At 39.4% G+C, this 16865-nt stretch overlaps 1 protein-coding gene across 8 annotated transcripts in view; it reads left to right on the plus strand.

Moving 5' to 3' along the window:
* The first annotated feature begins 1046 nt into the window (after nt 1–1046).
* LOC309842556 (protein argonaute-3) overlaps nt 1047–16865 on the plus strand; it is a 128061-nt gene continuing 112242 nt past the window's right edge. For 4 of the 8 annotated variants that reach the window (XR_014299678.1, XM_082686880.1, XM_082686879.1 and 1 more), the window contains exon 1: nt 1266–1400. Coding sequence is in view for 2 of the 8 variants with exons in the window: in XM_082686875.1 (XP_082543001.1) it covers nt 1382–1400 (19 nt within the window). In the remaining 6 variants the exon portion in view is untranslated. Of the gene's footprint in view, nt 1401–16865 lie in introns of all 8 variants that reach the window. The other 4 variants (XR_014299676.1, XM_082686878.1, XM_082686881.1 and 1 more) reach the window with 3 other exon arrangements.

Raw genomic sequence — 16865 nt, forward strand, 5'->3', positions numbered from 1 at the left:
GAGCAGAGGGGAGCCAAGTCGGAAAGGAATGCGTTTTGGCGGTAGTGGGAATTAGAAGCAGACTAATATAGCTGTAGTATGGTGATAGGGAAAGTCTTGCTTGAGAAAGGAAGGGTCCGTTTACGCGGTGCGTTTTGGCTCTGCAAAGAGTTTGATCTCAGTGTGACACGCTATTAAAGCGTTTTAAACAAGGAAATTACCCGAAGTGAAGTTTGTGTAATGTCTCGTTTCTTTCTTTCTTTCTTTCTTTCTTTCTTTCTTTCTTTCTTTCTTTCTTTCTTTCTTTCTTTCTTTCTTTCTTTTTTAAATTATTTTGTTTGCGAGAGAGAAATCACAAGGAGGCGGCGGGGGAGGGGGGAATGCAGGCTCCCTGCTGAGCAGAGAGCCCCATGTGGGTCTCGATTTCGGAACCCTGAGATCGTGACCTGAGCCAAAGGCAGAGGCTTAACCCACTGAACCACCGGGCGCGTCTAATGGCTCGTTTCTTAATACTCTTTCCCCAAGCTAAATTGTACAACCCTCGCACCCGCCCACGGTTGTCAAAGCAACAGACTTGGAGTGATCAATTGCGGTGGTCACTTGACCGCTTACTGAGGAGGCGGCGCGAGGTGCCGCCCAACCTGGGCGGGGCGGAAGGGCTCCGTAAGGAGGGTGGCTCTTCCCCAGACGTGCTCGTCCCCGTCACTCCGCTGCGGGTCCCAGCCTTGCACCACGGACCCGCCACGCTCCACGCACGCTCCTCCCCAGGTAAGCTGCACCGCCCTCTGCGACGTCGCCTCCGGCAGGCACCGCCCCACGGTGGGATGGTGCTGAGTCCAGCTCCTCCGGGTTGTCTCCGGCTGGCACCGCCCTGCGGCAGACGGTGGGAGGGCCCGCCCACCGCGCGTGGCCCAAGCTCCGCCCAGGCTCCGCTCCCCGGCACCTCCCCCCCCCCGTCTTCCGCGCCGGCTGCGCCCGCACCGACGTCGCGCCCACTGGGCTTGGGGCGGAGGAGCGGAGAGGCGAGGCCTGGACGTCTGGCGAGCCCGGGCAGCGGAACTGACGCCAGCGGGCTTCCGGGGGCGGCCCCCGGGGAGGTCGGCGGCAGCGCCGCAGTCGTGGAGGGGCAGTGGGAGCGTAAGCGGTTGCGGCGACGCTAAGTTCCGCACGGGCTCTTTCTCGTCTCAAGCTTCCCCTTCCTCTCGCATAGTCGCGTGCTCCCTCCCCACGGCGGCTCTTCCCGACGGGATCTTTCGGAGTGCGGTTGCTGAGGAGAAGCCATCGCCACCTCGTCTTGGGGCCGAGTGAGGGTGCCTGTCGCGCCGCGTCGCCCCCTGCGCTGCCTCCTTGCCCCCAGAGGTGGGCGCTCTTCTCGTTCGAAGCACTCCCCCCAGCTCCATGAATGGAAATCGGCTCCGCAGGTGAGCAAGTCCGAGGTGCTTGGCCCGGGCGGGGGGGGGGGGGGGGTTGCCCCAGAGCATCGTCTCTCCCTCCGCCCCAACCCAGGTGCGCGAGTTGAGCGCGGTCCGGGCGGCTCCTTCTCCCGCCCCCCGCCCGTCCCTCCTCCGCCTCCCCGCAGCCCCGCCGCAGTTCCCCGGGGCCACTGAGTAGGCAAAACTGTGGGGAGGGGACAGTGCTTAAAGGATTGAAGTTTGGGGTTCTCCAGACGATATTACTCTATTTTCTCGAGTCTAGAAGGGTTTGTCGTCTGTTTTGTTATTCCGATTGAAGGTGTAACGGTGTGCGCGTCCTTTAACCGGGTTGTGTGTCCCAAGGAGGCGCTGGGCGGTCGGCTCTCTTACCTCTTAAGGTAGTTGTGAAGCGACGTGAAGATAACGGTGAGAATTAAGTTTGAGATAGGTGTAAGCGCAACGTCAAATGCAAGATGGCATTTCCTCCATCTCCGAGTTCTCTTCTGATGTTTGCGGCAGTATTGTATATAGTTGCCTAGGATTTCGGAAATGTCATATCGGTCCGAATTACTGCTTACGTGAGGAGGTGGATCTCAAGATTGCTGACAATATAAATTTTTTCATTCCCTATACCCTAGAGAAGCGGTTATTATATTCTTGGAAATTGGGGATTTTAAAAAAACTGCTTTCTCTCCTTCGGAAAACGGCAGTCTTGAGAAAAATTGCAACATGGGCAGTGCTTAACTTGAAAAAGAATTACCATTCTTTATGATTCTGAAGTAATTGATAGAGAGACATAAAGTAGGTGTTACATAATGGTTTGCTTTCCAAAGGGTCATACTTAATATGTTAAGTTTGATGGTGTGTGCTTCATCCAGATGGTAACACGTTTATAAGTTAATTTTCAAAACATTGGGGGTGGGCGATGGCTTGTTACTGATGGGATCACAAATTCCTGAATTTCACATCTATTTTTGCCAGTTTGGGAGGTACTTGAATTTAAGAAAAACTTAAATAATAAAGGAAACCAGTGACCTAACGATAATAAAGGATCTGTTGATTAGGTTAAGAAGTATAATTGTCGATTGCCTCAGTGGCTCAGTCATTAAGCATCTGCCTTTGGCTCAGGTCATGATCCCAGGGTCCTGGGAACAAGACCAGCATCAGGCACCCTGCTCAGCGGGGAGTCTGCTTCTTCCTCTCCCACTCTCCCTGCTAGTGTTCCCTCTCTCCTTGTTTTTCTGTCAAATAAATGAAATCTTAAAAAAATTTAAAAAGTATAAATGTCAGGAAATGCTGACAAGCACAAATTTGTAGAGGTAGGATGGGGAGAGGTGATTATTGCAACTTTTAGTATGTGAAATTTTCTCTGATCCTTTTTCCTGATTCTTTTTTGTATGCTTCATTTTTTTTAATCTTCATATTTTTTAAAAATCTATTAATTGTGAAGTTTTAGGCTTTCATTTGTTTATCATTGATTTATATATTTCTGAAACTGCCCTGCCTTTGTTTTTTAATTTTGTATCATACTGTTTAGAATATGATGGTCTAGGGCTATAGATGACTTTTATGTAACTGTCCTGGTGTCAAGCCTACAAAAGAAAACATGAAAGTTAAAAAATGTGTTAATCACCCTGAGTTTTAAAGATAGTTTTGAGGGTTTTCAAGTTTTTTTTAGTCTTCTTTTCTTTTGGGCTTTTTGTATGCAATTATGCCCCAGTGTGTGGACAACGTCTTAGAAAATATTTCTGAAATCCAGTCACCTAGCCCACTGGTCCAACTACCCAAGTACGATTCAGTAAATGCTCCTGTGAATTCTTGAGCTATAGATAAGTTTTACATCTTGTTTTTGCTTATGCCATTGCTGAAATATATACCCATTTAACTATTTTCATATCTGGGGAGGTAGAATGAGATAATATCAACCATATGCTTAGATATCTTGAAATTCAAAGTTTGCTCTTCAGTGTAGTTTATACATGATTAACTGTAATGTAATAATGAAGATAAAGTATAATATGGCTCAAAATTGTCATCATCAAAAACAGAATTTTCATTCTTCCTTAGGCTTACATACAGTTGTTACGCTGCATATGAAATTGAAAGCATATTTGGGCAAAACATGCAACTGAGTTTTAAGTGAAGAATTTGACAGGTATCCGGGCACCTGCTTGGCTCAGTGGAGAGTGAGACTCTTGCTCTCAGGGTTTTGAGTTCAAGCCCCACACTGGATGTGGAGATTACTTAAAAATAAAACTAAAAAGGGAATTTGTCAGGTACATACTTTGGTTTAAAATATTTTAGACATGGGTGCACCTTGATGTCTCAGTCCATAGAGCCCAGGACACTTGATTTCATTTGTGAGTTTGAGCCCCACCTTGGGTGTGAAGATTTCCTAAAAACATTTTTTTAGACATAAGTGTTCTCTGATAGTTTGTTGAGTCAGTGTTGGATCTTTGCACCAATTTTGTTCTAAGGTTTATGTGTGTGTGTGTGTGGAGATTCTTAGGTATTACCTTATGAAAGGATATTTTAAATTTTAGTTGTTAGGAAGATACATAGAAAACTTTATTTATATTGGAGGACTTGGAGTTAGAATACAAATGCCATATAATTGTTTCTTGATGAATCATTCCTCACTAAAAGTTATTATGTCTTTTTTTGCATGTAATATTTTAAGTTATTTTTTAAGGTGTCTTGTACATTGTACTGATTTAGAACTTTGTGAACTTTGATTTAACCAGAGAAGCTGGCACAGTTTTGTTGTTGTTGTTGTTGTTTAAGATTTTATTTATTTATTTATTTGACAGAGACACAGTGAAAGAGGGAAAACAAGCAGGGGGAGTGGGAGAGGGAAAAGCAGGCTCCCTGCCAAGTAGGGAGCCCAACATGGGACTTGAACCCAGGACCCTGGGATCTTGACTGGAGCCAAAGGCAGACACTTAATCAACTGAGCCACCCGGTGCCCCAGTTAGGAGAACTTCTGATGAAACCCTATTTTTTTAATAGTTTAGTTATATTTGGACTGAAAGTGTATTTTAATTCTAAATAAGTGTGAATAGAAGCAGCAGAAATTTTCATCAAGATATCAAGTTCTCCTGAGTAGTAATGTTTTAGAACCTTACTACTCTAGTATGTATTTTTAGGTGAAGTCAGACTATTGTTGAGGGCAGAAGAAATTGTCATCACCTACCAATGGAAGAAAAATGTTTACTGTTACTTTAAATTAATGATATGCAAAGTGATTTGATATGTTTGGGTAGTTGTATACAGTTTTGCAGGAGTGAATAGACCATGTTTCTTAGTGATACTTTTTTTTTTTTTTTTAAGATTTTACTCATTTATTTGACAGAGAGAGATCACAAGTAGGCAGAGAGGCAGGCCAGAGAGAGGGGGAAGCAAGCTTCCTGCTGAGCAGAGAGCCCAATGTGGGGCTCCATCCTAGGACCCTGAGACCATGACCTGAGTCAAAGGCAGAGGAATAACCTACTGAGCCACCCAGATGCCCTCTTAGTGATACTTTTAGGTTCATGTTTGGATCTGCAAAGTGATTTTAAGGCTCTGCATTTTTCTAATAATAAAATCAAGGGTCGCCTGGGTGGCTCACTCCAAGTGTCTAAGTCTTGCTCTCATCTCAGGTGTTAGTCTCAGGGTCATGAGTTCAAGCCCCACATTGGGCACCACACATGGAACTTACTTAAAAATAATAATATTAATAATAATAAATAATCTGGAAAAATCATTTGAGAATAAGTTCCAAAGAACAAAAGTTATGTGTATGGAAACTAGGTTTGAATATGAGTAAAAGTTGTGGATTCAAAATACTAAAATATATAATGCCATTAGGGTCTCAGTTTAGTATTTAAAGTAATCATTATGGGGTGCCTGAGTGGCTCAGTGTTTAAGCGTCTGCCTTTAGCTCAGGTCATGATCCCAGAGTCCTGGGATCAAGCCCGGCTTGGGGTTCCCTGCTTGGCGGGAGGCTTGATTCCCCCTCTCCCACTGCGTCTGCTTGTGTTCCCTCTCTTGCTGTGTCTCTATCAAATAAATAAATAAAATCTTTTAAAAAATAATCTTTTTTAATCACTTTGGGGTATATTTTCTTGCTTTTAGATTTTTGTCTTGAAGAAAAATTGTCAAAATGCTGCTCTGTCTGGAGGGCATGAATTTTAAACATGCAAAAGGTTTTTCTGCTTGGTTGCCACTAAAATTTTAACTTGTACTGTTCTTAAGTGGCCATCATTACTTTTTCTCTACTATTTGCTGCTCTTGACCGGCAGTGGGTCTTAAAAATACGCAAAATTATTTTGATTTTTGTTTTAGAATTGGATTAATTTTTTTTTTCTCCTGAGGGAAAATTGAAAAGGAGGCAAGAAACAACTTTGTTGTTCTAAACAAAGACTTAAAGGAGAAAAAGAATATGTAGGTAGCTCTCAAATGTAATTTGATTAACATTGATGGAAACTTTTAAACTTTATCCATGATTCCATTACCCTGATCACTCTTTAAATCTCTAAGCCAGATTTCAAACAAATACCTATTTTTAAAAAATTAAGGAATTAAGTAATTTAGGAAAGCTGTTAGAATAAATGAAATTATTTCAAGATGCTGCTCCCTTTTGCTCTTTTGGAGAATTTTATGTACTAAGTTGTGAATTTAGATTTAGCTTATATTCGTTTATGTTTTCCAGTGGGAATACTGTGTTTGTTAGGTTCTTTCTATAAGTGAGGGCTGATAGCATGCAAAGAGGCCTGGGGCCCTGTAAAGGGGACATTTCCTGGAAGAGTTCTCTGTTGTATATGGAAAAACTATAGTTTAGAATTCTTGCTGTCATAAACTATTGTATTCTAGTTGAAGACTGCTTTTTTCATTTTATAGCCATCTTTTTTCACACAGGTTCTTATAGTCTTCAGATATCTGAGGGTCTGTCTGAAAGATGAAGTAAATATTTTGTTAATCTAACAAAACATTTTCTCTTATAATACTTAAAATTGGGATCTAAAATAATTTACAAGGTTTCTTTTTGATAGATGGGAGAATAAGGTAAGGTGATAGTTCATTTTGGGGGAAGATAAAACTAAAAATATCGTTTATTTTAGAATAATATCCTTCTAAACCTATGTAGTCTCAGTTTGTTGGGATAAACAGCACTCACCAGACATTCCTACTTCTAATTCAGTTGTCTAGGATACCCAACAGACCCCCATTCTTGGCTCATTAACAAAACAGATGTGAGAAAGAATATTGTGTGGTTTTTCAACCATAATGGTAATGCTGTTAAGATACATGAACAGCCTTTCTGTATTTGGAGTTTCTGTAGTTTTCTGCCATTATCTGTGTTAATATTAATAACTTTCTTTGGCTACCCATTGCTTTAAAAAAAAAAAAAAGACTATTGAGATTTAGCAAAACCATGTCATACAACTGATGTTTTCTCTTAATGTGGGCTTTTTGTCCTTTGATTACAATAAAATTTATTTACATTATTCTGAAATAATAGTGAAATAATTTGGAAGAATTCTTTATTTTGACATCAGCCAGTTTTTTTCCTGTATTGTTTCTAAGTTGTCAAGTTCTCAAGAAATCAGAAAGTATCTATAGAATATAAATATGGGATATTTTTATGTTTTTCATTTGTGGAAGAAATTTTGCAAGAAAATGTTCTCAGTTGTTGGCTTATATACATAGTACTATTTTTAAGTGATTACCAATACTTGATATTTTAACGGATTTCTAAATCATCTGACAAAAGAAGTTCATTAGTGTATCTGAATTTTTAAAAAAGTTTAAAGAATAGATTGAAAAATGGGTTATACTTTAGCAATGAAGTAATTTTTTCTTTTTTTAAAAGAAACTTCTGGTTTCTAAATTAAGACTTGATTTCTATCTATATATTTAACATAAGAGTGGCATTCCTCTAAAGTTACTCAAAAATTTTCTAAAATTTTTGATTGGCTGATCACTGTTTTTCAGAAGCTACCCAACCTTTAATTATGAAATAATCTCAAGGCATTTCCGTAGTGCAGGACCTACTTGGGTAATGTGCTGTCTTGTTTTCAAGGGGCAAAATGCCTTTTTTAGCAATTGTTCCTCAGTACTGCCATCTGAGAAATTTTACCCTGAGCAGGCTGAATTTCTAGAAGTGATTATTTAGCTATAGTGAAATACTAAATGTAATATAGTAGGGGCGCCTGTGAGGCTCAGTTGGCTAAGCGACTGCCTTAGGCTTGGGTAGTGATCCCCGAGTCCTAGGATGGAGTCCCACATGGGCTCCCAGCTCTGCAGGTGGTATGGTTCTCCCTCTGACCTTATCCCCTCTCATGCTCTCTCTCACTCTCTCAAATAAATTAATCAAAAAATAAATGTAATATGGTAATATGTGCCCTGTTTGTACAGATTCATTGAGTGAATAGGTAGAACTAGGTGGGAGGTTACTAAAATCTCATGCTAATGTTTAATGCTTAGCCTTGTGGGTTTATGTAGTAAATAGGCATTTTATTATGTCAAATTTTGACACCAACCCAATATATTTTTCCAAAACATATCAAATTTTTTCTTGGGTATAAAAATACTTGTTTATTTTTAAAATGCAAACAGTATAGGAAAGTCTAAAATAGAAAGTGAAGGGGCACCTGGGAGGCACAGTGGGTTGAGCCTCTGACTCTTGGATTCAGCTCAGGTCATGATTTCAAGATTGTGAGAGATGGTACCCCACAGTGGGCTCCTTGCTCAGTGGAGCCTGCTTGTGACTTTCTCTCCCTCTGCCCTTCCCTTTGTGCTCTTTCTCTCTCAAATGAATAAATCTTCAAAAAAAAAAAAATAATATCCCATCATCTGGATAAAACCATTGCTAATTTTTTCTTGTATATCTTCCCAGACATCCATCCATCATATTAATTTCTTTAACTTGTATTTTCTACTCAGTAATGTATCTTAGATATTTTTTCCATAATAATGCTTACATTTTTACAGCAGTATGATAATCTTTACTCAGTACGTATTTAACCAATCTAATTGATGGTGGTTTAGGCTTCTTTCTTTTTTGCTTTTCATTATAAATAAAACTCTCGGGGCACCTGGGTGGCTCAGTGGGTTAAAGCCTCTGCCTTTGGCTCAGGTCATGATCCCAGGGTCCTGGGATGGAGCCCCCATCCAGCTCTCTGCTCAGCAAGAAGTCTGCTTCCCCCTCTCTCTCTCTGCCCAACCTCTCTGCCTACTTGTGATCTCTCTCTGTCAAATAAATAAAATCTTTTTAAAAATAAATGAGTAAATAAATAAATAAAACTTTTGTAAGTATCCTAGTATGTACGTTTGTATATTGGTCCAGTGATTGCTTTAGGATAAATTCCTAGAAGTGGAAATGAGATGCATTCCATGAATATTGAAGCAGAAGTTCCCAGTGAAAATCCATTATTTTCATAATAGGCTATAGTATAAGCTGTAGTTGATTTATTCACTGCTTTCATCATTCACATTTGCTGCAGGCTGTTATTTAGCTTTGGACTCAAAACTAGTACATGTTAAAAAAAAACCCCAAAACTAGTACATGTTAGACTGTTAGGTCAGTGAACAACATATACACAGATACCCTTTGAATATGTATTGTTTTATATTTGAAGTTTAATGTTGGTTAGTTGATATTAGCCCATACTTCCTATAGCTATTGAAAGAAACATTTGAAGTGGAGTTTCCAGATAGTGCTTTGTATTTCTGTGTAATTACATCTTCAGATCCAGTGGGCAATATATGTATTTGTTAAATAACTGAAAAGTGTTTCACTGGGTGTATAATTTGTTGTATTCATTAATTTACATTAAAATATTTTTTGGATACTTGATGATTTTATAATAACAGTAGTTTATAATAACAGTAGTAGTAGTAGTTACATTGCTTATTCATGAAAGTTTTCGGGTTTTTTGCCATTTTGTATAAATAGCACCCAGCAAAATAATGGGGGGAAAGATTGGCAGTGTGATGTAGTATACAAAGCATTGATTTTAGAGACAAATCCTGGCTCTTAAATTAACGACTTGATAATGATGTGTCACTGTAGATTCAGTGATTGTAACAAATCTACCACTGTGGTGTGGGGATGTTGATTGGGAGGCTCTGGGTATGTGTGGACAGGAGGCATATAGGCAATCTACCATCTGCTTGATTTTGCTGTGAACCTAAAATTTCTTTAAAAAATAAAGTCTAGGGGTGCCTGGATGTCTCAGTTAGTTGGGCGTCAGACTCTTGGTTTTGGCTTGGGTCGTGAGGTCAAGCCCCATGTCAGGCTCTGTGCTCAGTGCAGAGGTAGCCTCAAAGATTCTCTTCTCGCTCCCCCTCTGCTCCTTCCCCTGGTTGTATATACACATGTGCACTCTCTCTCTCTGTCTCTCTTAAATAAGTGCAAATATATATATATATATATATTTTAAGATTTTATTTATTTATTTGACAGAGATCACAACTAGGCAGAGAGGCAGGCAGAGAGAGAGGTGGAAGCAGGCTCCCCGCTGCGCAGAGAGCCCCACAAGGGGCTTGATCCCAGGACACTGGGATCATGACCTGAGCCAAAGGCAGAGGCTTTAACCCCCTGAGCCACCCAGGCGCCCCAATGCAAATATATTTTTTAAAACTCTGTTAAAAAAGTTAACTGTGGGGCGCCTGGGTGTCTCAGTGGGTTAAAGGCTCCGCCTTCAGCTCGGGTCATGATCCTGGGATTGAGTACCGCATTGGGCTCTCTGCGCAGCAGGGAGCCTGCTTCCCCCATCTCTTTCTGCCTGCATCTCTGCCTACTTGTGATCTCTCTCTCTCTGTCAAATAAATAAATAAAATCTTAAAAAAAAAAAAAAGGAATTAAAAAAAATTAACTGTGACTTTGGGTGGTGCATTTAATATTCCTTAACCTTAATTTCCTTGTCTGTACAATGGGATGGTAAAAAGAGTTTTTGAGTATATGCAAAGGAAATGGCAAATCTTTTCTTCCTATTTTTTAAGACTTATTTTATAGAGAATTGAGGATGTATACAAATAGGTAGAATTATGTAATAAATTACCATATACCCATCACCCAAACCCAACAATCATCAACCCACATCCAGTTGTGTCCGAAGATTTCCCATCCTTTGTATTTTTTGAAGTATATTCTACTCATAATACTATTTCATTCATGGGCGCCTGGGTGGCTCAGTGGGTTGGGCCGCTGCCTTCGGCTCAGGTCATGATCTCAGGGTCCTGGGATCGAGTTCCGCATCGGGCTCTCTGCTCAGCAGGGAGCCTGCTTCCTTCTCTCTCTCTCTCTCTGCCTGCCTCTCAGTGTACTTGTAATTTCTCTCTGTCAAATAAATAAATAAAATCTTAAAAAAAAATACTATTTCATTCATAAATATCTACTATTTACAGAAGATACAGGCTTTTTAAATAAACCATAGTACCATTATCACAGCAAAATAATAATAATATATATCAAATATCTAGTCAGTGTGAAAATTCCTGCTTGTCTCAGCTATACTTTTGTTTTCATTTGCCTTGTATTTATTTTTTCATTTTTGAGTTTGGATCCAAATATGTTTCACTGATTGTGATTGATTGTCTTTTTTAAATTCCAGTATAAATAATACATAGTGTTATATTTGTTTCATGTGTACATTATAGTGATTCAACAATTCTATACATTACTCAGTGCTCATCATGATAAGTGTACTCCTAATCCCCTTTACCTGTTTCACCCATCCCTCACCCCCTTCCTGTCTAATAACCACCAGTTTGTTTCTTATATTTGGTAGTCTGGGTTTTTGGTCTCATTTTTTTTCTTTTGTTATGTTTCTTCAATTCCACGTATGTGTGAAATACGGCATTTGTCTTTAACTAACCTGTTTCACATAGCATTATACTCTCTAGATCCTACCATGTTGTTGTTGCAAATGTTAGAGTTCTTTCTTTTTTATGTCTGAGTAATACTCCACTGCAATGGTGTGTGTGTACACATACCACCCCTTTTTTATCCATTCGTAATTGATATAGCTTTCAAGTGTCTTTTAATTGGTAAGTTTTCTGTCCTTTCCCCCACCATGTTATTTATGGATTGTTTGTCCTTTTAGAGTTATCACAGTCTGGATTTTGCTGTTCCATCTACATTATATAATTTAACATGTTCCTTTCAATTTTCTGTTAATCACTAGGACCTAAAGTCTTGATCATGTTCAGGGGCGCCTGGGTGGCTCAGTGGGTTGGGCCGCTGCCTTCGGCTCAGGTCATGATCTCGGGCTCCTGGGATCGAGCCCCGCATCGGGCTCTCTGCTCAGCGGGGAGCCTGCTTCCCTCTCTCTCTCTCTGCCTGCCTCTCCATCTACTTGTGATTTCTCTCTGTCAAATGAATAAATAAAATCTTAAAAAAAAAAAAAAAAGTCTTGATCATGTTCAGGGCATTCTTTTTGAACTTACTCCAGTGAAGTTTTGGTTTCCTCACTTTGCTGAAATTGCTCTTATCAAGGTCAACACAGAGTTTGCTAAACCCAGTCGTCAATTCCCAAATTTTCATTTTATTTGTCTTCATTTGATTAAGTTGCTTACTTATTGAAACACTTTTTTAAAATATTTATTTTAATTTTTAGAGAGAGAGAGAAAGCCTAAGCAGAAGGGGCAGAGAGAGAGGGAGAAAGAATCTCAAGCAAACTCTGCACTGAGTGTGTAGCCGACACAGGGCTCAATCTCATTACCTTGAGATCACGGCCTGAATTGAAACCAAGATTTGCATACTTAACCAACTGCACTACCCAGGTGCCCTAAAACACTCTTTTTTCCATTTCTTTCTGGGTAGCACTCTCTCCAGGTTTTCCTCAACCTTACTGGATACTGCTTTTCTGCCTCCTTCTACGCCCTCTTCATTTCCCCAATCTCTAAACATTGGGAGTATTCCAGGGCTTAGGGTTCTTCTGTATCCTACCGCAGTCTGGGTAGTCTCTAGTCCAGTAGTTTCAAATACCATTAATATGCCGAGGACATTCGTGTCTCTAGCCTGGACCTCTCCCTTGAACTTTACACCCATCTAACTGCTTACTAGACACCTCATTGTATAGACGCATCAGACTTAGCATGTCCTAAAAATTTTCTTGATTTCCTCTCTGAATTTGCTCCAGTCACTGAGTCTTTCTTTCTTTCTCTTTTTCAGATTTTATTTAGTTATTTGAGAGAGGGAGAGCAGGTGCATGAGAGAGAGAGAGAGAGAGAGAGAAAGAGAGCACAAGCTGGGGGAGGGGCAGAGGGAGAGAGAGAAGAAACAGACTCCCTGTTTAGCAGGGAGCCTGATATGGGGCTCCATCCCAGCACACTGGGATCATAACTTGAGGTGAAGGCAGACACTTAACTGACTGAGCCACCCAGGTGCCCTCCCAATCACTGAGTCTTTTCTGACTCAGTAAATGACACTTCCATTCTTTTAGTTGCTTAGACCGGGAAAAACAAAACAAAACCCAAAACAACCCTTGAGAGCTCTTTTCTCTCAAATCACCCACCTAATCCATTAGCAGTTTCCATCAGGTTTACCGTGTAAATAGTTTCCACATCAACATTTTTTCCCCCAACTGCTACCACCCCACCCCTAGCCAGAATTATCCTTTGCTTGGACAGTCAAACTAGCCTACTAACTGGTCTCTCTGTTTGTACCTTTACATACAGTTTTTCATACAGCAGCCAGAGTGATTGTTTAAAAAAAATTTAAGTCAGACCAAATGCTTCTTGACCCTTTGTTGGTTTCTTATATCTAAGAATATGATCCAAAGACCTCATCATGGTTTTCAAATACTGTATGATCTGATCTCCCATCATCTCTCTGACCTCATCTCTTATTCTCTTCTTGTTCACTGTGCTTCAGGCATAGTGATTTCTTTGCAGTTGACCAAGCAGGCTTCTGCTTTTTCCTTTATATTTAATTTTTCCTCTGCCTGGAATATTCTTCCAGATGTCCACATGACTCTTTTTCTCACTTCCTCTGCTTTCTGCCGACTTGTCACCCTTTCAAAGAGGCCTTCTTTGATAAACTCATCTAAAATGATTAACTACCTCTTCTTTTCCACCCCGCTTTCTATCCCCTTAACATATTGTATTTTATTTATTTGGCGGGGTGAGGGGCAGAGGGAGAGAGAGGATCTTAAGTAGGTTCCATGTCCAGCCCAGAGCTTGATGCAGGGCTCTGTCTCAACCCTGACATCACCTGAGTGGAATCAAGAGTCGTCAGATGCTTAAGTGACTGACCCACCTAGGTGCCCCTATCCCCTTAATGTGTTTTATTTTTCTTATAGCACTTAACTACTACGTGATTGGCAAAAAGAAGTGCAGTATAGTCTGCCTATCCAGCCCTCCCATAAATGCTTCCTGAACACTAGCTCTTCATTAATACTATTAAAATTATTGTTCACCTGAGCCCGAACAGTGCTTGATAGTTGGAGGCAATGATTCGTTGAAGAAATTAATGAGTCAGTGGATGAATGACTTAATAATGAATGATAGACTTTCAGCCAGTGTTAGTTTGTAATAGCCTAATGGTATAATGGTATAGTGTAATGGTAATTTGTATAGTGTAATGGTTAAAAATGTAGGCTCTGAATCAGACTATTTGCAAATCCTGGCTTTGCTACTTCTGTGATAGTGGTTTTTAATCTCCCTATGCCTCAGTTTCCTCAATATAATATAGTGTAGTTGCCAGAAATCACGTAAAATATATCAAATATTTAGTAATAAAGGTAGGGGTGCCTGGGTGGCTCAGTCATTTAAGTGCCAGACTCTTGATTTTGGGTCAGGTTATGATCTCAGGGTCATGGGATTGAGCCCTACCTGGGGCTCATGCTCAGTAGGGAGTGTGCTTGAGATTCTTTCCCTTTCCCTCTGTACCTCCCATTCATGTGATGTGCTCTCTCTCCCTAAAATAAATAAAATAAATCTCTAAAAAAAATATTTAACAATAAAGGTATCTATTGTTAATATTAAATTTCCTTATATATTAAGCTGGAATATCCCCCCCCCAATATGTCCCCTAATATATTAGGAACTACTTAAATAACTGTGACTTATTACATGTGTCTATAAAAATTTGAAAGTAATTGTTCAATAAATATTTAAAGTAGATAAATGACCTTTTAGGTTTTTTATTTTCTTTTAAAGAAGTTTTATTTAAGCAATCTCTACACTCAGCATGGGGCTCACACTCATGACCCTGAGATCAAGAGCGATATGCTCCTCTGACTGAGCTAGCCAAGTGCCCCTATGTTTTCAATTTTTAAAAAAAAGTATCTAAGAGGGGCAGTGAGTTTCATAAGAGAATGGGGTATATAGGAAGAGTAAAATACTATTTTTAAGCCAATTTTGATAGTAATTACTTGTAAATAAAATAGCAGGAAGCTATTTTTAACACATAAAAGGTATTTTAAAATTGTAATACCTAATGCTAGAGAGGGTAAAAGAGAGATCTGTGATAATGATGTGTTCACTTGCTAGTTTGGCAGTAAATATCAAGAGTCAGGAACACATTTTTATTCCTACCCTTTGATTTGGTAAGTCTACTGAAATTGATATGAAGGGGAAAAAATTCTGTATACTGTTTCCTGTTTTTACCTCACTTCGCATACTAGGTGCTTAACGCAGGGAAATGCATTTAGTGTACTGTGTGACATGTTGTGGATGCTTCTTAGTATGTGTTAAAGAACTAGTAGTTTTTCTTTTATAACTTAAAGCCACGCACATCTGGAATGTATAGTTTTGGGTTTTTTTTAAAGATTTTATTTATTTATTTGACAGAGAGATCATAAGCAGGCAGAGAGGCAGGCAGAGAGGGTGGGGGGAAGCAGGCTCCCTGCTGAGCAGAGAGCCCGATGCAGGGCTCCATCCCAGGACCCTGGGATCATGACCTGAGCCGAAGGCAGCGGCTTAACCCGCTGAGCCACCCAGGCACCCTGGAATGTATAGTTTTATCTCATTTTTAAAATAAGGCAGCCGAACATACCTCAACATAATAAAGGCAATACATGAAAAGGCCATAGCCAACATATTCATATTCATGAATACATATTCATATTCAACAGTAAAAAGCTGAAAATAAGGTCAGGAACAAGACAAGGACGCTAACCCTTGCCACTTTCAAGATAGTACAATTAGAACAATTGAAACAGAACAATTAGGCAAGAAGAAATTAAAGGCATCCTAATCTGAAAGGAAGAGGTAAAGATGTCACTATTTGCAGGTGACATACGTAGAAAACCTGGAAGATTCCACCAAAAAACTATCAAATCTTATAAATTAATTCAGTAAAGTTGCAGGATATAAAATCAATATACAAAAAGTTGCTGTATTTTTGTACACTAAGTAATGGTCTATCAGAAAGAGAAATTAAGAAACCAGTCTCATCTTCAACTGAATCAAAAAGAACAAAATACCTAGGAATAAATCTAACTAATGAGATAAAGCACGTGTATACTTAAAACTGTAAGACATTGATAAAAGAAACTGAAGACAACACAAATTAATGGAAAGTGCTCATGGATTGGAAAAATTAATATCGTAAAAATGTCCATACTGCCTTAAGCAATCTGTAGGTTCAGAATAATCCCTGTCAAAACTCCAATAGCATTTTCCACAGAAATAGAGCAAACAATTCAAAAATTTGTATCAAACCACAAAAGACCACAAATAGCCAAAGCAGTCTTGAGAAAGAAGAACAAAACTAGACACATCATGTTCCCTGATTTCAAACTATATTACAAAGCTGCAGTAATCAAAACAGTATGATATTGGCATAAAAATAGATACATAGGTCAATGGAACAGAACTCAGGTATAAACCCACATGTAAATGGTCAGTTAATTTTCAACAAGGGAGCCAAGAATGTACAGTGGGGAAAGAACAGTCTGTCTCTTCAATAAATGGTATTGGGAAAACTAGATATCCATATGCAAAAGAATGAAACTACTTCCCTGTCTTACCTCATACACAAAAATTAACTCAAAGTGGATTAAAGACTTCAAAGACTTCCAACCATAAAACGCCTAGAAGAAAACAGGTGGTAAGCTTCTTGACAACAGTCTTGGGGGTGATTTTTTTTATTTTAATTTGTGTAGAATTTATTTTTTCAGTCCTTCATTTTCAATCTTTCTGTGTCCTTATATCTGAAGTGCATTTCTTGTAGGGAGCATATAGATGCGTCTTGTTTCTTTAATTCATTCAGCCACTCCACTTGATCTTAGTCCATTTACATTTAAAGGAATTATTGATAGATATGTACTTAATTGCTATTTTGCTAATTGTTTTCATGCTCTTTTGTAGTTCCTCCATTCCTTTCTTCTCTGCTCTCTTCCTTTGTGCTTTGATGATTTTCTTTAATGTATGCTTAGATTCTTTTTTATATACCTACTGTAGAGTTCCTTTGTTGGTTACAGTAGGCTTTTTTTTTTTAAAGCTCCAGCAGCACATTCCTTCTGTTAATACTCAGCAGTCTTT

This window comes from Mustela nivalis, assembly GCF_964662115.1.
Source record: "Mustela nivalis genome assembly, chromosome: 10".
Taxonomy (NCBI): domain Eukaryota; kingdom Metazoa; phylum Chordata; class Mammalia; order Carnivora; family Mustelidae; genus Mustela; species Mustela nivalis.